This window comes from Peromyscus maniculatus, chromosome 7, assembly GCF_049852395.1.
Source record: "Peromyscus maniculatus bairdii isolate BWxNUB_F1_BW_parent chromosome 7, HU_Pman_BW_mat_3.1, whole genome shotgun sequence".
Taxonomy (NCBI): Eukaryota; Metazoa; Chordata; class Mammalia; order Rodentia; family Cricetidae; genus Peromyscus; species Peromyscus maniculatus.
Window position 1 is genome coordinate 104633352 of NC_134858.1, and position 18411 is coordinate 104651762.

The window sequence follows — 18411 nt, forward strand, 5'->3', positions numbered from 1 at the left end:
CAAGATACGGAATTAACCAAGAGTGAGTAGTTAAATGTGCTTTTCCAATGAGATGTTTAGACACAATAGACGGTTACTCAGCCATAAGCCCGAATAAAATTCTGTTGTTTGTTACAATGGAGATGAGTCTGGAGTACAACTAAATGCAATGGACTAGTCAGACAAAGAAGACCGTGGCGTGATCTCATCTGTTGGTGGAATCTGAAACAGCCAAAACAAACAGAAGCAGTGCCAGGCATGGTGGGACATGCCTGCAGGCCTCACACTTGGGAGGTGGAGGCGGGAGGACCCAGGCTCTAAGGTCAACCTCGGCTATACAGCAGATTTGAGGCCAGCTTGGGCTACATGAGATCCAGTCTCAAAAACAAAACAAAAGAGCCCAAAACAAAACAAAACACCTTCCAAGAGGCAGAGAGTAAACCGGTAACAGCCAGGGCTGGGAGTAAGGGATGTGTGGGCAGTTTCGGGCTGCACTTACAGGCGCTGGCTAGCTGTTCAAAGACATGGTGATTATGGTTACTAATAGTGTATCATCTTCCCCAAGATTGCTGAGAGATCTTCCAAACCTCACACACAGGAGGGTAATTATGTGGTGTGATGAAACATAGCTTAAGTGGTAATTTTTGTCATTTATAATTTACTACAATTTCAAAATCAGTTGTGCATTAATACCCTAGCAGAAAAACAACTGGAAAAATGAACTGATACTTTGAAAAAAATCTCTTCTGGTCACATCAAAAAATCAGACACCTAATAATAAACTCAGTGTGATGATTGTAAAACTGCTACACTGGAGACCAGAAAATAGCATTGGGATTAAGGCTGAAATAAAGGACAAGGGACACCAAGCCTGTGAACTGAATAATAGTATTGTTAAGATTACAATCATCTGGGGATGGAGAGATGGCTCAGAGGTTAAGAGCATTGACTGTTCTCCCAGAGGTCCTGAGTTCAAGTTCCAGTACCCATGTGGTGGCCAAAACCATCTGTAATGAGATCTGGTACCCTCTTCTGTGTACATAATAAATAAATAAATCTTTTAAAAAAAAAAAGATTACAATCATTTATAAATTCAGTTTTACCCAAAAGCTGGAAGGGCTGGTACCAAAATTTATGTTGAAATGTAAAGGGCCTTGAAAGACCAAGGCAGTTAGGCAGAGAGAGCAGAGAGCCAAAGAGGCTGAGCCTCCCTCGTCTGAAGACTTCTCTTCAGCTGGGGACTCAGACAAGGTGGTGTTCGCTGGGATAAACCCATAGACCACTGAGACACAGTCATGCCTGTTATTGGCCAAGCCATTTGAGGCACCTCAGTCTGCAAACACTGAAGCAACAGAGTATTTGTGTCATAGAGAGTAATATTGACTCTTAGCTCACACCACACCGAGAAATTAATTCATGAAAGATCAAAGTCGTGAAGGGAAATGATGAAACTCTCCACCCTCTGGCATGAAATCCGAAGAGAAGTGGCATGGTGAAGCTAGGAGCCCGTTCCTCCATGGCGATGAGATTCCCAGCCTGCCTGACTCCCACTGTCTACAGCAGCATTGCTGAACGACAGGACCCGCAGGACCAGCCCCCGTGTCCCATATGTGGACCCGAGAGTGTCAGCAGGTCCCCAGCATGCCCCCGTGGGTGAGTCATTCTGTGAAGACGGCAAGAAGGTTGACAATGGGTCAAACTCTGGAGAGTGAAGGAATGTTTACCTTCAAATGTCACACCAGCTCTTTTCTTAAGCTTAGAGGCCTCATTCTGGGAGAGAAAACATGTTTTGTGGTGAAGAAATGTATGTAAAGTTCAAGAATTCCTTCCAATTTTACTTCGGATTCATTTTCTTCAATTAGAGTCAAGTAAAATTAAATTCACTAAAAAAAATAGACATATGGCATGATCCCATTTTTATGAAAGTATTTCTATCTCTCCTATCTGTAAAAATGCATAGAAATATGTCTAGCATGCTGTACCAGAAATGTTAATGACGGTTATATTTGAATCATGAAACTTGAGGTAATACTTTGATTTTCTTTTTTGTACTTTTATGCAATGCTTAAATGGTTTACAGAGAGCAAATACTGGAAAAAAATAGTTTTTCTTAAAAAACAAAAAAAAGAAAAGAAAGGGAAAAAAGCAATCCTAGGCCAGGAATGGTGAAGCATTCTTTAATCCTAGCACTCAGGAGATAGAGGCAGGCAGATCTCTGAGTTCAAGGCTTGGCCTGGCCTACATAGTGAATTCTAGGATAGCCAGGGGTACATAATGAGATGCTGTCTCAACATTATCATCAAAATCACCATCCTCAACATCACAATCACCATCATCATCATCATCCCCATCATCACAATCACCATCATCATCCCCATCATCACAATCACCACCATCATCATCATCCCCATCATCACAATCACCATCATCATCATCCCATCATCACAATCACCACCACCATCATCATCACCATCATCACAATCACCACCACCATCATCATCACCATCATCACAATCACCACCACCATCATCATCCCCGTCATCACAATCACCATCATCATCACCATCTGTCTTAGTTGAGTTTTTATTGCTGTGAAAAGATTCTATGACTAAGGCAACTCTTACAAAGAAAACATTTAACCGAGGTGACTCACAGTTTCAGAGGTTCAGTCCATCATCATCATGACGGGAGCATGGCGGAGTGCAGGCAGACATGGTGCTGGAGGAGTAGCTGAGAATCCTACATCTTGTAGGCAAGAAGTTGACTGGCAGTCACACTGAGGGAAGCTTGAGGAAAAGAGACATCAAATCCCCCCCCCACACACACACAATGACACACTTCCTCCAACAAGGCCACACCTCCTAAGAGTGTCACTCTCTTTGGGGGCCATTTTCTTTCAAATCACCATACCATCTCCATCAACAGAATCACCATTTCCATCATCCTCATCCCCATCATCATCCAATCACCATCGCCATCATCACCATCATTATCATCCACATCACTACCATCACCATTTCCATCATCCCCATCACCACCATCACCACCATCACTACTACTATCCTCATCAACACAATCACCATCTCCATCATCATCATCCCCATCATCATTCAATCACCATCCCTATCACTACCACCACCATCACCATCTCCATCGTTACCATTATCCCCATCACCACCATCCCCACCACCATCCCCACCATCACCGTCAGCAGTCCTGACATCTTGGTAAGAGCCCTCAGGGTTTCATTTCCATTTTCTCTCTCTTCCTTCCTATCTTCCCTATTTCCCTCCCTTTCTCGTCCCTCCCTCTCTCCTGGCCCTGATGTCCCTACAGTGTCTCTCCGACTGAGGACACTTCACCTTGCCACGATTAAGTGGCCCATGGGCACAGGTTTTTCCCTGTCTCTGGTGAGACTTGGGATGGAGACATTTTCAGAGGGTTTTGAGGCCCTTGGCAAAACATCCTTTCCCTTCCCTCTTGTGAGCTTCACGGGAGCAGAGGAGGCAAGACAGATTAGTTGGAAAGGGGGTAGCATGGGGAAGGCCACTCAGGGTAATGTCCTGTCCCAGGGATGCTGGGGGATGGGAGAGTATGGATTTTATTCCTGACTCCATTCATTCTTTTTGTTACCACACCTATGCTCCATAGATCACCACCCACCCTCCTTTTTGAATAGTGTTATTGTCTCAAGGCCGTGCTCCTGGACAGGGCTCAAATGTGGGGGAGCATCCATCCTCAGAACTGCCCTTGTGATGTGACCATCCCCTACTCTTGCCATGCCAGGTCTTGGGGACTAGAGATGCCTGAGTCACTCTCCCACAAGTTCCACGATTTGGGGACCAGTAAGATACAGGTGAACAAAGACAGAATGAAGGGCTTCCCTGCTGTTCTCACAGGGCCAATGCGAGGGACAGATACAGGACAGAAGCGGAGCCGGGAAGGTCTTTGAACAAAGCCATCAGTGAAACACCCACACCATTGTGTGAACTCTGGTTCTTCAAGCAAAGCATGTGGGCTGATAGTCAGACGGTCAGTTTACCACGGTGGACATTTCCAGGGATGAATCGCAAATGTCTGGTATATCTGGTCTTCAGACCCCAGAAAGCAGGCTGCTTTGAGGACTCCATGCTTAACAGAAACAAACCCAGCAGGGACCCTATGCTCCTGTCCCTTTTTAAGAAGATGTGTCAAGGCTCTGTGGGATGTGGGATGTGGCATTGGACAGAAGAATAAAAGAGACATAAACCCAAGACACTGAGGACCGGAAGTGGGACTTGGGATAAGAAGATATGGCCTGATCTTCGGAATCTGTGGTCAGAACTGAGAGTTGAGGAGTCACTGCCCATGGGGCTGGGGCGGGAGTTCAGCCCGTGGAGTGTTTGTGATGCGAGAACAGAGGCCTGTGCTCAATCCTTAGCCCAGGTAACAGCCAGTGTGGTGGCCGTGCCTGTAACCCCAGCCGGGGGAAGCAGAGGCAGGCAGGTCCTGGGACTTGCCAGCCTATAATCAGTGATTTTTAGGTTAAGCTGTCCCCTCAAAACAAAATGGACATCTCCTGAAGAATGACACCTGAACTGACCTATGACCTTGATAGCATGCATGAGTGCGTACGAGTGTGCACTCACAGATTCACTGCCACACGACAGGGTGGGGAAGGGGTGGCCACAGACTATAATCATGAAGCTTGCATCCACAGGGCAGGGGAGAGAAGAGGGCAGGGGAAAAGGGTGTAGTGGACACATGAGACAACTGGGCCTTAGGAATTCTCCACCCATTTCTTGTGTTTCTCTCCAGATTCCCAGCACTCAGGCTCTTCTTGCCTAGATGGTAGCATGGATAGACTGAGATGCTTCACTGCCACATACCCTTTGTAACTGTTTAGCTGTGTGCCCACGACTAATATATAGCAATACTACACACACACACACACACACACACACACACACACACACACACACACACACTACATGCTTATTTTAAAAAGAAAAATCCCTGAGGGATACCAACAAGGGCACTCTTAGCTTTCCCAGGGGTTCAGAGTGAAATCAAATGCCCTCTGGGTGGAGGACGGCCGGAAGACTCAGGAAAAAACAAAACAACATACTGGAAACAGGATGGCTGCTCCGGGCACCCTAGTGCCCTGCCCCTGGGAACAAGCCTGTGTTCTCTGGGACCAGGGTGCCAGCACCGCTATTCCAGCTCCTCGGATGGTCTTGGCAATAGGAGCTGATGAACATGCAAGAGGCTCAGGTCAAACGAGAAAAGTTATTATTTTAGCTAAGAAACAAAGACTTTTAGTAAAGGTATTTCCCAAATACTGTGTGGAACATATATCTATACTAAAAAAAGGTGTTCTCTGTTTGTGACCTCCACATCCCGTTTTTCTTTGATCCCTCCACCCCCCCCCCACACACACACACATGTTGGCTGAAGAAAAGCCTTTCCTGAAGTTTTCTTTTTTCGTTTTTTTCCCTACTTTTTAAAATTGTTAACCCAAAGTTCCAGAAACTCACCAGCCCACTGATGCAGATTAGTTCATTGGAAAATACATGTCTCTGGCTGGTTTTCTCACGCAGGATTTTGTCCCTGTGAGCCACAGAAGCCCTGCCTGGAGTAGCCATATTCTTCCAGCCCAGGGCTCACCACCCTCTCAGCCACGGGAGCTGCTGAGGCCTGCCCTGGGAGCAGAAGCTGAGGGTGGGCCTTGGAGCCCTCTACTGGTGAGTTCCAGACTGCGAACATGGTAGATGCCTGAGGCATGTCAGGCCGGGCCACCAGGCCACCAACCCTTCAGGTCAGAAGCCCTCCAGAGACTGCAACAGACCCTTTTCTGATGCCTTCTTGCCGGACCCATCCACAGACGGCCTTTCCAGCCCCAGTGTCTTCACCCCCCCCCCCCCCCGCTGCCTCACCCCCTCTTTGTGAGTCCCTCTCTGGCTTTGTATGTACCTGTGAAGAAGTAACATTCAGTCCCATGCCGGTTCTGGTTCCCTTTTGCACCAAACACTCACCCTGGCTCTGGCTTGTCCAAATTCCAGCCAGCCAGCCAGTGTCCTACTTCCCACACCACCCTGTAGGCTGGTACAGGAAAACCATCTCCTAGAGGACCAGATAATTCTAGAGGGTACTGACCAATCTTCAATGACTTCTTTTCAGCCTCCATACCAAGCAATGCTGGCTGGGCCTGTCTTGGTGGCTGCCAGGACCTAGCACTGGACACAGCCCAGAGTCAACACTCATTAGCAGAATGAATATTGGAAGACCGGGGAGGGAGTCCCCAAGTCAGAGTTATTATTAAATAAACAAACAAGGGGGCTTAATGGTGAAGAATACTTGGTGCTTTTCCAGAGAATTCAGGTTTGATTCCCAGCACCCACATAGAAACTGACAACCATCTGTAACTACAGCCCCCACAGGACCTGATGCCCTCTTCTGGCCTCTGTGGGCACTGCATGCGTGTGATACAGAAGACCTACACGCACACCTCTAATCCCAGCACTTACTTGGGAGGCAGAGGCAGGTGGATCTCTGCAAGTTTAAAGTTAGCCTGGTCAACACAGTGAGCTCTAGGCCAACCACGGGCCACACAGAAAGTAGAGAGACCTTGTCTCAACCGCCTCCTCCAGACCCAACAACAACAACAAAACAAAGACAAAAAACAAAGAAACCCTACACCTAGGCAAACCACACACACACACACACACACACACACACACACACACACACACACACGCACACACAAATAACTAACAACGAAAAGACACGGGCTCCAGATGCACCTCAAGGGGTAGCATTCTGCCTTGCCTAGCACACATAAAACCCCTGCACAAGAACCAGGCATAGTGATTCACGCCTGTAACCCCAGGCCTCGGGAGGTGGAGGCAGGCAGGTCAGAAGTTTCACGTCATCCTCAGCCCCACAGCAAGTGTGAGGCCAGCCTGGTATACATGAGACCCTGTCTATGAAATTTAAAAAAAAAAAAAAAGTTTAAATAAAGATACTTTATTTACAGATAATACAAAATAAACCACGAGACAAATTACCGGGGAGGGCGGGGAGGGGATGATCCCCACGACAGCCATCCTCTCCATCCCAGAGTAACTTATAAAAAATTAAAAAGGCCTGGGCCGGGGCTGGACTGGAAGCACCTTTGCTGATGGGGTTGGCCTGCCATCCTCAGCCACACTGGTCTAGAGCACAGTCGATCCTGCTCTCCCCTCGGAGTCCCAGGCCTGGCAAACATGGGGCATAGCTACAAGGAGAGTTGGTGGCCATCGCAGAGGCTTTCCGGCTCAGGACCCTGGCTTCTTACCTACAGGGCTGGGGAATGAATCAGTAGGTGGGTCAGTGGCTCTGGGGGCGGGCCTGGGGTGGGGGTTATTGCAGTGCTCCAGCTAACTTCCTCCTGGCCGTGGAAGAGGGTTTACACTGGGTTCGGGGCAGCCATTGTCAGGGCAGGAGTGTGGGGTCTTCAGAGCGACGATGTTGTTGAGTCTACCACCTCACGGCCGTTGCAAACGGTAGGTACAAACTGGGATCCAGACCCTAGGGAAAGGTAACCAGAGGTTGGGACTGACCCCAGGAGGCGGCAAGAGGAGGAGGGCTGTCCACCATGCCTCTCGCTGTATCCACTGTTATCTTAAGAGGATCCCATTCCCAGACAAGGGATCTCAGCATGAAGTCCCGGGGAGCGGACCTCACGCCTGGGAGCTGGGCAGGAAAGGGAACCCAGGAGGGAGGGTCGAGGATGCTAACCTTGACCAAGGTTGGCGCTGGCCCTGGGGGCGGTGCTTCCAAAGCGGCTGGTAGGTGCCCGGTGGCTCACCACGTTCTTCTGTGGCTGGAAAAGGATGATGTGCAGCTTGGGTGCAAAGAGGCAGCCGAGCACCACAGAGCCGCTGAGGCTGACCGACACGCACATGGTGGTGGTCTGTACCTGTGAGGGGTGAGTGAGTGAGCAGGCACAGGTCAAGGAGGATGTTCCAAATGCCTGGGCCTGGGCCCATGACCCCTCCCTCGACCGAGGCTGAGAAAACTAGCAAGCATCCACCGAACGGTCCTTTGGCCAAGCCTTAAGGAAGGATGATAACGAGCCCAGTGTCAGAGGCCCCCCCCCCCCCCCCCGCGCGCCGTTAATCATTTTCCAAGGTGCACCAGGATTCTAGCTGTACTGTGGACATGAAAGGGTGCATGTATGCATAGGGATGTACGCATGCAAGGGGTGCAGGTATGGAGTACGTTCGTGTAGATGCATGCATATCAGTGTGGGTGTATGTGTGTGGTAGTGAGTATGCAGAGGAGTATGTGCAAGTGTTTGTGGGAGGGGAGGCATGTCTGTGTGGACAAGATTTGGGTATGTTCTATGTGTGCCAGGACGTGTGTGCAAACACCTGTAGATGCATAAGGGAATGTGTATGCATCTTCATGTATGCAGGCATGTGTGATTGTGCACAAGTGTATACACGCATGGTTGACTACTGTGCACCTCTGGTGAGTCTTTAGCTGCCTATGAGAGGCATGCAAATGCAAATCATATGCAAATGCAGGCTGAGTCAGAGCAGATTCCCTCCCCAGCCTTGGCCTCCACTACCCAAGCAGGTGGCCCAGCAGGTGCAGGCAGAGCAGCCGAGCCCAGCAATCCCCCGCCCCCAGCAGTCCCCCGCCCCCAGCAGGGCGCCACCACACCTCTGTCTCGGGAAAGGGCCCACGCCAGGGCTTTTGCCACAATTTCCCAGTTCCTTTCACTGTTCGGACCATCAGTTTAGACCCCTGTTCTGGACTCCCAAGCTGAGTGATGGAGCCTGGGACTGACTCTCCCTGAATCTCTACTTCATCAGTGAAACAGGGGAGCTGTGGAATTTGAGTCATGAGGATTAGCCAAGATGATCCTCTCATTATTCAGAGCTCAGCTCACCTGCTTCCTCCTCAGAGAGACCTTCCCAAGCCATCTCATCTGAAGTAGCTGTTGCCGGTTGGAGCTGAGGACACCCCTTTGAGACAGTTGGAACTATTTGCTTGAAAGCCACCAACTGGAGCCTGGTTGTCACCTATGTTAACGTTTCTCAGCCCTCTTCCAGCAGCTCCTCCCCCCCCACCCTCTGCCTTTCTTCATTTGTTGACCACCCCCTTCTCCAACTCCAGGTGACCCCTAAATGGAACAAGGCAGAGTCTGCACTCTCTGGAGCATATTTCTGCAACCCCAGCCTCTCCCAGGTTAGGGAGGAGCATCAGAGTCCTGACACCTGACCACCAACCGCCCGCCCCCTCCGCGAGTCCCCACCTCCCTGGACATTTCTCCAAGCTTTCTTTCTCCCTTAAACTTTTCATCGGGGTCCATTTGACTTCTTGAAACCTTAGAGTTAACAGCAGATAGAACGAGATGTCAGGAGAGAGTGGGTCCAGTGCTCCCCCCTTCTACTTTTGCAACAGATGGCTCACCCGATAATCACTGGAGGTGACATAGAAGATGGGAAGGAAAGCCAGCCAGATGATGCAGGTGGTGTACATGGTGAAGCCAATGAACTTGGCTTCATTGAAGTTCTCCGGGCACTTTCGGGTCTTGAAGGCATAGAGCGTGCAGAGAGCGATGAGGAGCACGTTGTAAGCCAGGGAGCCGAGCATGCTTGCATCACGGTGGTTACAGCGCAACGTCACTACTTCTCGCCGCTCGGGGGCTGTCTCCTTGCCGATGCCTGGTGCCTCCACCACCAGCCAGGCAGCAACAATGAGCAGCTGGCCCGAGATAAGTGCCAGGCAGATGGCCACCTGTGAGGCGGGGCTGATGAAGCGAGGCCGCTGGGCACCCTCCCGGGCCCCGCCGAAGATTCGAGCAATGCGATTGGTCTTGGTGAGGAGGGCTGAGTAGCAGACAGAGAAGGCCGTGCCCAAACCGAGGCGCCGTAAGGTACACACTGCCGTGGAAGGCTTGGCAATGAAGATGAAGGTCATACAGTAGCAGAGGAAGACGCCTCCCAGCAGAATGTAGCAGAGCTCTCGACCAGAGGCCTTGACCACGGGTGTAGCATTATGCCTCACGAAGACACCCAACACAAAGAGGGTGGCCAGGGCACCTAGGCAGGCAATGGTGACAGGTCCCACTGCCCAGGCATCACCCCAGCGAATATACTCCTGGGGCAGCTCAAAGCAGCCAGTCAGACTGGCATTAGGCCAGTAGCCCAGACCACAGTCAGCACAGGTGAACTCGTCCAGCCGGTACTCGTAGGGCTGACAGGGGATGCAGAGCCAACAGCAGACCTCACCTGGCTGCACGCTCTTCACCTCATTCTGAAGGCAGGGCTCACTACAGCGAGAGGCAGGCAGGGGGCCGGCTGATGCGGAGGCCCATGGGATGAGGCTAGTGTCCAGGCTCAGACCTTCTGCCCAGTAGCCTACCTTCTGGTAGCGATAGCGCCCACTGCCCGCCCGCAGATAGGTGAAGATGTTGTAGCGGCCAATACCATCCCCAAAGCTGTCAAAGCGGACCTCGTTGTGAGTATCCGCTGGGCGGAAGGGGGCTGGGATGGAGGAGAGAAGGAAGAGGTTAGACTGGGTGGGTTACTCGGATGTGACCCCAACCTTCACGCTCAGCTGGAACCTGAACTCCAGAGCTAGGCTACCTCTTTCCAACACTGAAGCCCGTTTCAACCCCGGCTAAGGCGTTTTATAACAAACTACGACCCTAGACTCCAACATCAGACCTCAGCTCTCACCACCCTAAGCCCCATATGGGCTTGTACCAATCCTCTTACGACTTGCCAAACCCAATCTTCGACTTCAGTCTTCAGATTCTAACTTTATCACAACATACAACATAGCTCTTGCCCAAACACTTAACAGAGATCCCAAAGCGAAACCGGGTCTCTAGCTGCCACACCCATTCTAGCCCTAGTCGGTCCTAACTGGTCCATTGCAAACTGAATCACAACCTCAGTGGCCACCTGAAACCAGAGCCTTCCACAGGATGGCCACTGCCACTCTCTGTCCCCTAACAACCTCCTGTCACTCAGCCAGGCTTAGGAGGCAGGACTACAGCCACCCTTGAGCCCAGTGAGAAATCAGGGTTCCAGCCAGCATATGAGATGCTGAAGGCCTCATATGCTGAGTGAGCAGTAGTGACTGGATTCAAGTTTCACCCGCCCAGCCCCTGCTTCTTCCACCTAGACTCCATGTTCTCACAATCTAACCCTACACAACCACAAATTATGCCCAAGCCCAGCAACAGCTCCAACATCAGCTCCACGAGACCCCAGACTCGCACGAACCCCCTACCTGACCCTACCATAGCTCTGGGTGTTGATCTTAGTGGAATCACGCTCCACACAGGTTCCACAGCAACAGAGCTAGCCAGCTCCAAACCAGAGGGAAAAAACAATCGATATATCTTTTGTTTTTCGAGAGTCTCACTCTGCAGCCCAGCTGGCCTTGAGTTCACAGACATCCCCTCGTGCCGCCCACTGGCGCTGGGATGACAGGCATGAGGCATCACACCTGGCCAAAACATTTATTTTAAACGTTCGGTTATGAGCTGGTGGGATGGCTCAGCAAATAAATGGGCTTGCAATCCAGCCTAATGACCTAAGTTGGATTCCTGGAACATGGATGCAACAGGAAGATGAGTGAAGGCTATTGGAAAATTCTATTGCTTTTTAGATAAGGGATCAGCACCCTCAGATTTTGTAGCCACAGAGGTCCCAGAAATAGCCTTTTCACCACCAGGATGCTGCAGACAATTGTCCACTTGGTCTAAGTCTTGACCAGTGAATCTATGCTCTGTCTGTCCTGGCAGCTTCCCCCACAGTGCCCCAAAGATTCTTCCTGAAGCCAGGCCTAGTGGTTCTGTGGCTCTTGCTCTCCTTAAAACTGGAACCTCAACTTCTGCTTTGAGAGCACTTTGGTTACTTTGAGTAGAAAAATCAAAATTAGGACTGGTGTGATGGTGCACACCTAAATTCCAACACTTGGGAGGCTGAGGTAGGAGAATTGCCTTGAGTCTGCAGCTATCCTGGGTTATACAGTGAGTTTGAGGTAAGCCTAGGTGATATAGCATGACCATATCCAAAGGAAAAAAAATCACGTTTACAAAATCCATCAAGATTAATAATAGAAGTTTCACCTATATAGGGTGTCTTCCCTATGGTTCACCCTCAATCTATCCTGATTTGGACTCTCACTCTGCCTAAGAATTGCTTGTGTTCCCCTGGAAAGATAAAGAGCCGATAGCTAGAGGGTAATGTCCAAGCAGTAGGCAGGGATCCTAGAGTCAGGACCAGGCCAGATTCCACTTTCTAGAAGAGTCTCAAAAAGTGGAACCTCAGTCCTGACTCCAGCTGGGGTCCTCTGCTTATTGTCCCTTTATCCTAACGTACACAGACCCTGATTAATTCCTTGTAAGCATCCTATGTCTCCTTGGCAAGAAGTGGAACCGGAAGGCCAGCAGGCTAACAGACACCGGCCAGCACTATTACCATCAAACTTGACATTGAGCACGAAGTCTTTGTAGAGGCGGCGCCCGTTGACAGGTCTCATGGCGTCACAGAGGTGGGTGGTGTTGGGGCAGAGGGCACGGTGCATGTTGTGCAGAGCATGGGCCATGGCATACACCGCATTGACCACAAACATGATCTTGGACTCCTGTTCGAAGGGCACGGCCCGAAGAGAGTGGGCTGCGCAGTCGCGCTGCCGGAAGCTGCATTGGAACCTCTCCTCCCAGAACTCCCGGAACCAGGGGTTCCGACTGTTGTTCCAGGGATCCAAGCTCTGGAAGTAGGAGGCAAAGTCACTGATGGGATAGGAGGCCAGCTCAATGGTGATGGCACCCTCCGCGGCCCCTTCGCGGCCTGCCACCACACTCTCCAGGGCCCCCCAGCCATCGCTGGCCACCCAGATGAAGCTGGCGTTGAGGCGCTGGGTGGCTGCAAGCAGCTCACGGGCATCCTCGGACCGGGTGAAGAGCACAGCGACCCGGGCACTGGGCTTCTGCAGCAGGGCTCGTACCACGCCCTCGAAGGCTGCCCGGCTCATGGCACGGCCCACCTTCTCCGAAGTGGCCACGCAGATGTTTCGGGCACGGGCCTCCAGCTCAAAGGCCTCAATGCCCGTCTCACCATAGTCACCCTCAGACGCCACCGTAGACACGTATGTCCAGTTGAAAAAGCGGAGTATCTCGGCCATGGCCTTGGCTTGGAAGAAGTCTGGGGGCACAGTGCGAGCAAAGTAATCATATCGGGACTTGTCACTCAGCTTGGCACTCGTGGAGGCATAGCTGATCTGTGGGATCTGAAACAGCCGCAGGAGATTGGCCACCTGGGCAAGGTTAGAGAGGGTAAAGGTCAGAGAGCAATTTAAACAAGCACTAAGTCAGTCCCCACGCCTACAGAATCTTGGGACCAAGTGCCCACAGGTCACCTCTGAGGGTTCCCTATCTATGAGTCTGAACTTGGTGTGTCTTCTGCCTAGGGATTGAGACTTCCTCTCCTCCCCAAGGACTGAGAGGGAGAACACCCAGGGCCATGAGCTGTACCTGAACCAGATACAAGGCAGGGGAACCAAGGAAGGCCTGGGGCAGAGAGAGGTTAGCACTCGGCTGCACCACTATAGAGAGACAGTGTGCAGCATCTGGGATACTCAAAGATGCCAACGTCTCTCATTGTTTGGGGCAGGTAGCCCCCCCTTTTTAGTGCCAATTCTCATGGGAGGATGGAGAAATGTCACCCCAGAAAGAAAGGCCTAGATCTAAGGGTCCATGGCCCAGGAAGCCCAAGTTGGTCGCAACTGGGTATCTAAGCTGAAAATGAACAAGGTTTCCTGCTCTACTACTGACTGCCTGACACCCCATTTCTCAAGCTTTGGTCCCTATGGCCATGAGAATGGGGTTCATCCGAGAGCTTGGTAGATGGTGGATAAACAGAAGCACACATCCTACAGGAGAGGGCTAAGACCCTGGAATTGGGATGTGAGCTCTCAAATGGTCTACAGCTCAAGTGTCTCCTCCCATTTTCTCCCTCCGTACCCCTCTAGTAGAAATCTCCCTGAGCCTCAGGTTCTCGGGCTTGAATCACAAGTTGCTGAGCCGTTGAAATTAACCTGTGTGGAGCCTTTGGTTCTAGCATGTGGAGACTGACAGAAGCATGTGGAAGGTAGAGGGGCTGGAATAGGGGGGGGGCTGGAATGGGGGAGCAGTCATTCAGGGACCAGCGTGATCTAAGGCCTGAAGGTTGGACTCTGCTGGCCAGGGCAGGAGAAAAAAGCAGCTGACTCTGGAAGATGGGCCCTGCTAGAGAAAGGAGGCTCAGGATGGCAAGGAGGCGACTATGCTTCTGGAGACACGTGCATGGGGCCCTGGAGAAAACGGTGGGAAGGGGGGTTACTGGTAAAGCACCCCAGGGTGCCCTGAAGACAGCCATAGGAGGCTGCCCGCCCCTCCGTGTCAAAGCCGCGCAACAGATATAGGTGCTGGCATAGCCACACCTGTCCAAGCAGCACTAACGTCTCCAGCAGCTGGGGTTAGCAGGACAGGTTCCACCAGGTCCTGACTCTGCTTCATTTCTCCTACACAATCATCCCAGGTCAGGGGTCTAAACCCTGACAATGGCAATGACCGAAGGAAACCGAGGCTGTCACCAAGGTCCCCAGATAGTCCCCAGCCCTGATTCCAGTTCTGCTCTGATCTCTCTGCACCTGCACTGGACACAGACAGGAGAGGACATCGGTGAGGAGACCCGGTCAGGAAGGGGGAAGATCCCAGTTAGGCCAAAGCAGCCAAGTGAGGCCAGCGCGCAGTCCAGAGTGCAGTGGGCAAGTCGGCTGGATCCGCAGCTGAAGCCTAGCAGGGGCACCCTCTGCTGACCCCTTGTGGAAGAATGAGTGGTGGTGGTGGGCTCCCCAGCCTTCCCCTCCCTCAAATTCTGCATCACCTGAAGATCTTAGACTGCCCTCCCCACTCACTCTCACCCAACCTCTCTTCCCCCTGGCTCCTCCCCCCCCCTCCTCCCCGCACCTTGTTTCTTTGGCCGCTCCAGGCTTCTGTCTACACTGTCAAATCCAAATAGAAAGGATCTGGCCGACTAGCTGGAGCGCCCTGATTTCATACTTCCTTTTGGTTACCACATTGATTTATGACCTGCTTCCCCCTGAACCTGTTTTAAATACTGATTAATACTGATAGCAGCTTATATTGACTATGCCCTTGTGACCCGCTAGGCACCATGATACACTCGTCATCTCATGAAATTTCCACTACAAACCTAAAAGTAGAGTGTGTTATTAATCTTATTTTATAAAGAGGAAGCTGAGACATAGAAAAAAGAAAGAACCTGTCCAAAGTCGTGCAATCAGTATAATGGGAGCCAGGATTCAATACTGAGGCTGACTTCAGCGGCTGCCTAGTAACCCTTTGGGACATTTAATATCAGGTGTGTGTGTGTGTGTGTGTGTGTGTGTGTGTGTGTGTGTGTGTGTGACAGTATGCTTCTGTTTTCTCTCCTTTCCCAAGAGGAGTTTCTCTTACGGAATCTCTAGAAACAGACCCTATTATATGGCCAGGGGAACTTTCTTGCCCTTTTGTAAGAAACCACTGAAAGGATGATCCTTGTATCCTTCCAATCCAGGAAGTCCCTGCTCATCAGGAACGCTGGATCTCCCTTTCAGGCCTCCCTTCCTAATACTCACTGGGGCGATTTCCACGTACCTGGATGGAGACATCACTGTAGGAGCCCCCAATGACACCGGTGATGGCTGTCGGAGCATCGCTGTGGGTGGCGTAGGAACCATCAGGACAAATGTGGCGTGAGCCATCAGCACCACGGCTGAGTGAGGCACGCACAAAGTCCAGCGCCTGCTCCAGGGCGTGTGTATCCTTGGAGCAGCTGTCGAGGATGTGCGCACCCAAGCGCACACCGGGCAGCAGGTGGGGGTCGCGGTTGATGCGGTCCAGTGCGAAAAGCATGGCCTCTAGGCGCTGTATGCCACGGTGCTCGTTAACAGGACCACACTCCTCTGCGGGGCCACCTTTCTGGTGCACTGGGAACAGCCCACCCAGTACCAGGTCCCCCTCCAGGGTCAGCACCTTCTTGGCCGGGCCCTCTGCCACAGCACCCCACAGCAGCAGCAGTACCAGAAACCCAAACAGTGATCCCATGGCCCCAGAGGGGATGGCTAGGTCCAGCAGAGCAGGGTCTTCAAGGGATGAGGGTAGACTCAGCAAAGGCAAAGAGAGGAGGAAACAGGGGCCAGGAAAGGACAGACACGGAGAGAGATGAGAAGGGGCCCAGCTCCTGCAGAGAGATAGAGACCGACAACAGGGAAGAGTAGAACCAGAGAGTGGCCGCCCCCCTTTGTTTCCAGCTTCCCCTCTGACTCTGTTCCTCCCCACATCCCCTTCCCAGGTACTCAGGGGTCATGAGGACAGTGATGTCACTCATTATTCTGAGAAGCTCCCAGGCTACCCCCATAGGTCTGTCTCTCAGCTTTGCCATCGTCTTGGCTAGAGATGGGCTCCGTGTCCCTACCAAACTCAGCAGAGGGCAGGGAGGGTGGGACTGGGGGCCCAGGCAGAGGGCAGGGGATCCAGCATTGCCAAATCCTACATAAACCAGAGGGGCCTACACTAACCTCCTAGGAGATCCATTCAGAAGTAGCTGAGGCCATGGCAGTTACACACTCAGGGATCCAGCTCCCATCCTGAGCCTCGGATTTGCAGAGCAGGGGCTTCGGAAGACCCACCACAGGGAGGGAAGAGGCTCTATGGGACAGTTTCCAGCCCACGAGAAACAGAAGCCCAGGTGAACGCCTAGGGTCCTAGACTCTGGTTCTTAAAGGGCCAGTCCCCAAAGTCTCCTAAATGAAAAAGAAATGGAAAACCCTCAGCCCAGTGAGACAGCAAGGTGGAGGGACTGGCCCCAGAGAAGGTGCCATGCAATGAAATGTCTTAAGTCCACAGAGTAAAGAGATGTGGATATATGTGTGTCACAGGTGGGGGACAATTAACCTGGTGAGATCTCTGAACAATGATGGAGCTGAGCTGTGGGTGCCCAAGCTTTGCATGGGAAGCCGCTGGAGACTTGGTGTCTCCGTTTCTTCACTCACTCCAAGCCCAGCAGATATCATTCCCAGCCTTCCCCTTCTCAGCCTTTGACGGACATTAGAGTTCCCCCTCCCCTCCTCTTTAGCCCGCATCCTGTCATCTGTACCTACTCATCCACCCTGTATTAACCCCACACAGGCAGGCTCTTGAGATCACGCAGACTGGGGGAGAGGGACACATCTTTCCTCGGGATTGGAAAGGAAACTACAGCTTAAGAGGACATCAACTAGTTCAAGGACCCCCGTCCTGGCCACAGAGACCAAAGCTGCTCACTGGGCTAGTCTTCTGCTTGTGCCGGGGCAGGGGAACTAGGGGCCTGTGAGGACCCCAAAGAAGCAGCTCAGGCAGGCAAACAGGAGAAAGACTAACACAGAGGGGGCAGAAACCCAGGGGAGGCCCTGATGGAAGCTGAGGCAGGGAACGGGGCAGAACCTGGGAGTCCAGCTGAGGGGCAGGACCAGAAAAATCTGAGAGGGCAAGCGAACCTGAGAGGCTGAGACAAAGACAGAGGCACAGACAGAAAGAAGGACCAGAGGACGCTGGAGCAGGAGGAACTGGGAAGCGCGATGCAGGGCGTGCGTTCTCTTGGGAAGAAAGGCGGGGTGCCCGGGACGGTCTTCCCGCTTCCCGGAGCTCCCAGAAAGCGCTGTCTGGACGCATCGGCCCGGGTGCTCCAGAACTCGAGGACCCGCGGGGCCCCGGGATGTGGGATCAGGGCTAAAAAGGTTGGCAGTGACCGCGGCATCACAGGCTAACCCTACCTGGCGCGCCCAGCTCTGGCGCGGGGCTCCGGTTCCCGCTTGCAGCCTCTCTCGCTGGCTCTGCGCTCTCCGCCCGCCCGCCCGCCCTGCCGCTTTCAATCGCGGCCTGCCCCGCCCCCGGCCCCGGCCCGCCCCCAGCCCCTCCTCCGTTCCTCCGGACTCCTGGTCCTCCCCCTGCCCCCCCACCCCGCCCCAATTCGGCCTGCACCTCCCGCTTTGCCGGACCTCTCCGGGGTTCCTAGCCCAGCGCCTCCAGCAGCTTCAGCAGATCCCGCTCTTGACAGATCCGCAGGGCCTGGAGCTGTCCACCGTGTGGTGCTGAATCCTCGGGCGCTCCCACTCTGCGCTGGAGCAGGTGCCGCTCAGCCCCCTCTGCCCCTCGCTCAGACTGGGACCGGGCAGGACCAGGGTGTGAGGCACTGGCCTGGGAAGGTCACTGAGCCAGCACAGCGAGCACGGTGTTATGGGTTCCCATATGCCACAGAGTAAGAGGTGGACCCTGGGGTTGAGCGCTAACCCTGGAGCGTAGGTAGAGGGGTACGTACACAGGAGGCAGGTGGGGCACTTGGCTGTGTTCTCAACCATTCT

At 52.4% G+C, this 18411-nt stretch overlaps 1 protein-coding gene across 2 annotated transcripts; it reads right to left on the minus strand.

Annotated features, from left to right (window-relative positions):
• Positions 1-6968: 6968 nt before the first annotated feature.
• Grm2 (glutamate metabotropic receptor 2) lies at positions 6969-17891 on the minus strand. 2 transcript variants are annotated; one of them, XM_042281580.2, is made up of 7 exons: positions 17824-17891; positions 16591-16815; positions 15668-16253; positions 12447-13284; positions 9421-10496; positions 7738-7918; positions 6969-7527 (listed from the first exon to the last, which is right to left on the minus strand). In XM_042281580.2, exons 3-7 carry the CDS (start codon positions 16115-16117, stop codon positions 7454-7456), a joined length of 2619 nt encoding a protein of 872 aa, XP_042137514.1. In that variant the 5' UTR covers positions 16118-16253; positions 16591-16815; positions 17824-17891; the 3' UTR covers positions 6969-7453. The 2 variants fall into 2 exon arrangements, with proteins under 2 accessions (XP_042137514.1, XP_006978443.1); XM_006978381.3 differs by lacking the exon at positions 16591-16815 and having other exon boundaries at positions 17824-17882.
• Positions 17892-18411: the final 520 nt, after the last annotated feature.

Coding starts and splice junctions, on each gene's coding strand:
- Grm2 (XM_042281580.2), bottom strand. CDS start 16,117: ATGGGATCACTGTTTGGGTTTCTGGTACTGCTGCTGCTGTGGGGTGCT. Junction 10,497..12,446: donor GCTCAATGTCAAGTTTGATG/GTAATAGTGCTG, acceptor CCTCCATCCCAG/CCCCCTTCCGCCCAGCGGAT. Junction 7,528..7,737: donor CAGCGCCAACCTTGGTCAAG/GTTAGCATCCTC, acceptor ACCTTTCCCTAG/GGTCTGGATCCCAGTTTGTA.